General features: G+C 54.2%; 1 protein-coding gene across 1 annotated transcript; it reads left to right on the forward strand.

Moving 5' to 3' along the window:
- Nucleotides 1–6: 6 nt before the first annotated feature.
- Nucleotides 7–2,405, forward strand: LOC121349804 (protocadherin gamma-A10-like; the record flags this gene model as incomplete). The annotated part of the gene is made up of 1 exon (XM_041460559.1): nt 7–2,405. A coding segment is annotated over one exon (2,355 nt), but the record flags the coding sequence as incomplete, so codon positions are not given.
- Nucleotides 2,406–5,504: the final 3,099 nt, after the last annotated feature.

Consider the following 5,504-nt stretch of genomic DNA (forward strand, 5'->3'; position numbering starts at 1 on the left):
CGGGATAATTCCGTCCGCGTTGTCTCCAAGGGTAGGAGGCAATATTTCGCTGTGCATGGGAAGACGGGACATTTAGTGACGGCGCAAAGAATCGACAGAGAGCAGCTGTGCGAGCGCGTGCAACAATGCGTGCTGCGCTGTGAGCTGATAGTGGAGGGGGAAATGAAGTTCTATGAAATAGAAGTGGAAATCACAGACATTAATGATAACGCGCCCAGCTTCAGAGAGATGGAAAAAGAATTAAGAGTGAGCGAGATGGCAGCCCCGGGGTCGCGATTTCCTCTTCGAGAAGCACAAGACCCAGATTCGGGCCGGAATTCCCTGCAGGGCTACGAGCTGAGCGGCGACAAGCACTTCTCGCTGGCCGTGCAGGCGGGCCCCGGCGGCGATCAGCGTCCCGAGCTGGTGCTGGCCAAGGCGCTGGACCGGGAGGAGGCGGCGTTTCACGAGCTGGTGCTGAGGGCGAGCGACGGCGGCGATCCGGCACGGACGGGCACGGCTCGGATCCGCGTGACCGTGGTGGACGCGAACGACAACGCGCCCGTGTTCAGCCAGGCGGAGTACACGGTGCGTGTGCCCGAGGACGTGCCCGTGGACTCTGTCCTCGTCACTGTCACGGCCACGGACGCCGACGAGGGTCTGAACGGACAGGTGAAATACAGTTTCCATAAAATTTCAGATCGTGCTTCAGAACTTTTTAATCTCCACTCTGAGACAGGAGAAATAACTGTTAGAGACGACTTGGATTTCGAGGAAATCGCCTCTCACGAACTTGAAGTTCAAGCACATGATGGAGGAGAGCTTTTTGACACGGCGAAAGTTACTATCACAGTGACAGACGTCAATGACAATGCACCCGAGATTTCCGTGCAATCAGCACTGAGCGAGATTTCTGAAGATTCCCCGACGGGGACCGTGGTGGTCCTTTTGCATGTCCAGGATCTGGACTCCGGGCCTAACGGCGATGTGCGCTGCTCGCTGGATGGGGATGTCCCATTCCGGCTGGAGAGCTCTCACGGCAGCTACTACAGCGTGGTGACAGCGAGAGAGCTGGACCGGGAGCAGGTGCCGGAGTACAACGTGACGGTGCGGGCGGCCGACGGCGGGTCGCCGGCGCTGCAGAGCAGCGCGGTGCTGGCGCTGCGGGTGCTGGACGTGAACGACAACGCGCCGGTGTTCGCGGAGGAGCGCTACAGCGCGCGGCTGGCGGAGAACAACGCGGCGGGCGCGCTGGTGCTGACGGTGCGCGCCACGGACGCGGACTGGGGGCAGAACGCGCGCGTGCGCTACCGGCTGGCGGAGGGGCGGGTGCGGGGCGCGCCGCTGTCGTCGTACGCGTCGGTGCAGGCGGAGACGGGCGCGCTGTACGCGCTGCGCTCCTTCGACTACGAGCAGCTGCGCGAGCTGCAGCTGTGGGTGCGGGCGGAGGACGGCGGCGCGCCGGCGCTGAGCAGCAACGTGTCGGTGCGGCTGCTGATCGTGGACGAGAACGACAACGCGCCGCAGGTGCTGTACCCGCCGCCGGGCGCAGCGGCGGGCTCGGGCGCGGCGTGGTCGGGCGTGGAGCTGGCGCCGCGCTGGTCGGAGGCCGGCGCGCTGGTGGCCAAGGTGGTGGCGGTGGACGCGGACGCGGGGCAGAACGCGTGGCTGTCCTACGAGCTGGCCAAGGCCACGGAGCCGGGGCTGTTCCGCGTGGGGCTGCACAGCGGCGAGGTGCGCACGGCGCGCTCGCCGCTGGCCCGCGACGCGGCGCGCCAGAGCCTGGTGGTGCTGGTCAAGGACCACGGGCGGCCGGCGCTCTCGGCCACGGCCACGCTGAGCGTGGTGCTGGCCGAGAGCGTGGCCGAGCTGCTGGCCGAGCTGGGCAGCGCGGCCGACGAGGCGGCGGCGCCGGGCGAGCCGGCCGCCAGCCTGACGCGCTGGCTCGTGCTGGCCGTGGCCGCCGTGTCGTGCCTCTTCGTGGCCTTCCTGCTGCTGCTGCTGGCGCTGCGCCTGCGCCGCTGGCACCGCCAGCAGCTGCTGCCGGCCGACAGCGGCGCCTTGCGCGGCGTGCCCGTGTCGCACTTCGTGGGCATCGACGGCGTGCGCGCCTTCCTGCAGTCCTACTCGCACGACGTGTCGCTCACGGCCGACTCGCGCAAGAGCCAGCTGCGCTTCTCGGCCGCCAGCTGCTGCGACACCCTCCCGGCCCGGCCGCCGCCCGACGAGCCCGCGCCCCTGCTCGGGGACGAGGACCCGGCCGCCGCCCTGCCCGCGTCTTCTGCCCCTCCCTCGGTGAGTTTCTCGCTCCAGATTCTCTCCGCGACGCTTTCTTTTGATGCTCCCCTGCCCTTTCCCCGCCGTGTTCTCTGTCTTGCATAGGAGATTTTCCTTAAAGCATAGTAAATTTTTTTCGATGAAATTCTGAAGGCTGTTGCACTTTGCTGTTGTTATGTGAACATGGAATGTGTCCTCAGCCTTCCTTTTAGTGAAGAAAAAAGCAGGGAAAAGGCTGCTGCTGGCAAGCTCTTTTTTAGATCAGAAGTTTTGGTATTGATCAGGTTGCAGGTATTGTTCCCCTATGTCAGCTGTGCTTTTTAGAAACTGAGTTTCTCTTAGTATTAGATCTCCTAAAGGGATGGATCGCATTATTAAGAAATACAGCTTTTTAGGAGGCTCATGTGTTTTCCCAAGAGCACATGTGCTTGACTAGGTTGAATGTGTCTTGAACAAAATGCTGAAGACTTTCTGTGGAATCTCTCTGCCCATCGTTTTCATTGTTTATCACTGTCCATGAGACATAGTGGAGGTCAGCAGGAAGTATTTGTGTCATCCATACTTTGATCTTTGTCCCACGATGAGGACTTGACCAGGCAACAAGCAGTCCTTGATCATGTCTGTCTGCCTGTTATGAGGATGAAGGATCCTCTCGAAGTTGTGCCACTTTGAAAAGCCTGTGGGGGGCAGCGTGTGGAGTCAACCTGACCCTGAATATTTCATTTAAGAGCTAGAACTTCACAAATGAATGTTTCCCCAAGGTGTTGTTTTCTCTGTGGCCAACATGGAACTAAAATTTTGGTATGTGTTGATGGTGAAACTGCAGGCTGTGAATGCAGAGTGAGGAGGGTGAGAGCTCAGTTCTGTGCCAGGAAAGTCATTCAAGCTGTTGGGTTTGGGCAGAGAAATGGTTTGATTTCATGCTTGGTGCCAAAGGCAGTGCCATTGCTGTTCTGATCCTGGTTTCTCTGTCATGAATGAAAACGACAGTCCTCCCACAGTAACATTTTCCATAGTAAGTGTTTGTGTACGACCTCAATTCTTGTCTAGAACAGCCAATAAATTCTCTGTGAAATCTCCATTATCCATCTGTATCTCTGTGCAACACTGTGATACAGAGCTCCTTCAGAGTTGTAATTACGCTTTCTTTCCGGCATTTGTTTCCAGGGAGGTTGCAGCTCATTTTCTCAATTCTGTTCAGTACTTTTAAATAGGAAACATGGACTGGTGTTTTTCAGCACATCATTACTGCAGCTTTCTAGGAGAAAAATGTGCATGTGGGGAATATGAAGCAGAAGTGATAAGGGAATCTGTTGCAATTTGTCAGATTTACCTTGAGAAAGAGGCTGATGAGAAGCTGTTTGAAATGATGGTTTCATAACTGTGCAAGGTGAGCAGGCCGTGCAGTAGAAATTGTTGCTGAGTCGAGGACTATTCTCCAAATGAACCCCCTATCCTGCTGTGCTGTCTAAGTCTTTGTCCTGGATTAGGGCAAATCTGGGAGAAAACCTCCAAAGGGGGCCCCCCCAGAAAGCAAACCCACATGGCCCCTCACTCCTACCAGTTCGGGAAGGATTCCTCGGAGAGAAGTGGAAAGAACCTGTTTATTTGACAGGCAAAACACCCCCAGCACACAAAATGAACAATACCAGATGACAACACTTTCACTGATCTGAAAAGGATGACAAATTCAGAAAGTCCTTCCCGGGGATGATCGCTCTGCTGTCGCTCCCCCTGGCGCTGGGGATGGCTGCTGCAGCCACAAGATGTAAACTCTCGGTGTTTCCCAGGTCCCAGTCCAGAGCAGGTTTGAATGGTTCCAAAAAGGGAAAGGAAAAAACCAGACCAGGGAAAAATGTGGACTGCTTAGCTGAACTAACTAACAAGCAGAAGCAAAAAGCAAATGCAAAGCAGGAGCACAGCAAGAAGCAAGAGCATAGCAAAAAGCAAATCCCAAAAAATCAAAAACTGCACTGTGTACTGCCCCATCTCTGTCCCTCCAGCCTTGAGAGAACAGGCTGATAACAAACCAAAACAAACCTTGCTCTTCAGAGCCAGTCTTGAAGGCACAGAACAAAATATCCAGCATTAACAGAACGCACGACTGGGGATACAAGCATCATAACCTCACCCTGGGAAATTCTTCAGCAATCCTGCAAACTCCAAAACATATAATTGTCCAGGAGGGAGAGCATCTCTCATCCATCCCTTGAAGCTGTACATGTAATCACATTATCCTAGAAACACAGAGTCATAGAATGGTTTGTGTTGCAAAGCACCTTAAAGATCCTCTTGTTCCAGCTCCTCTGCCATGGGCAGGGACATCTTCCACCAGAGCAGGTTGCTCAGAGCCCCAGTCAACCTGACCCTGAATATTTCATTCAAGAAATACAACTTCATGAATAAATGTTTCCCCAAGGTGTTGTTTTCTCTGTGGTCAGCGTGGAACTAAAATTTTGGTATGTGTTGATGGTGAAACTGCAGGCTGTGAATGCAGAGTGAGGAGGGTGAGAGCTCAGTTCTGTGCCAGGAAAGTCATTCAAGCTGTGTGGGTTTGGCAGAGAAATGGTTTGATTTCATGCTTGGTGCCAAAGGCAGTGCCCTTGCTGTTCTGATCCTGGTTTCTCTGTCATGAAAGACAATGACAGTCCTCCCACAGTAACATTTTCCATAGTAAGTGTTTGTGTACGACCTCAATTCTTGTCTAGAACAGCCAATAAATTCTCTGTGAAATCTCCATTATCCATCTGTATCTCTGTGCAACACTGTGCTATAGAGCTCCTTCAGAGTTGTAATTACACTTTCTTTCCGGCATTTGTTTCCAGGGAGGTTGCAGCTCATTTTCTCAATTCTGTTCAGTACTTTTAAATAGGAAACATTGACTGGTGTTTTTCAGCACATCATTACTGCAGCTTTCTAGGAGAAAAATGTGCATGTGGGGAATAGGAAGCAGAAGCACTAAGAGAATCTATTGCAATTTGTCAGATTTACCTTGAGAAAGAGGCTGATGAGAAGCTGTTTGAAATGATGGTTTCATAACTGTGCAAGGTGAGCAGGCCGTGCAGTAGAAATTGTTGCTGAGTCGAGGACTATTCTCCAAATGAACCCCCTATCCTGCTGTGCTGTCTAAGTCTTTGTCCTGGATTAGGGCAAATCTGGGAGAAAACCTCCAAAGGGGGCCCCCCCAGAAAGCAAACCCACACGGCCCCTCACCCCTACTTGTTCGGGAAGGATTCCTCGGAGAGAAG

This window comes from Pyrgilauda ruficollis, unplaced genomic scaffold (genome assembly GCF_017590135.1).
Source record: "Pyrgilauda ruficollis isolate IOZ18807 unplaced genomic scaffold, ASM1759013v1 scaffold1446, whole genome shotgun sequence".
NCBI classification, from domain to species: domain Eukaryota; kingdom Metazoa; phylum Chordata; class Aves; order Passeriformes; family Passeridae; genus Pyrgilauda; species Pyrgilauda ruficollis.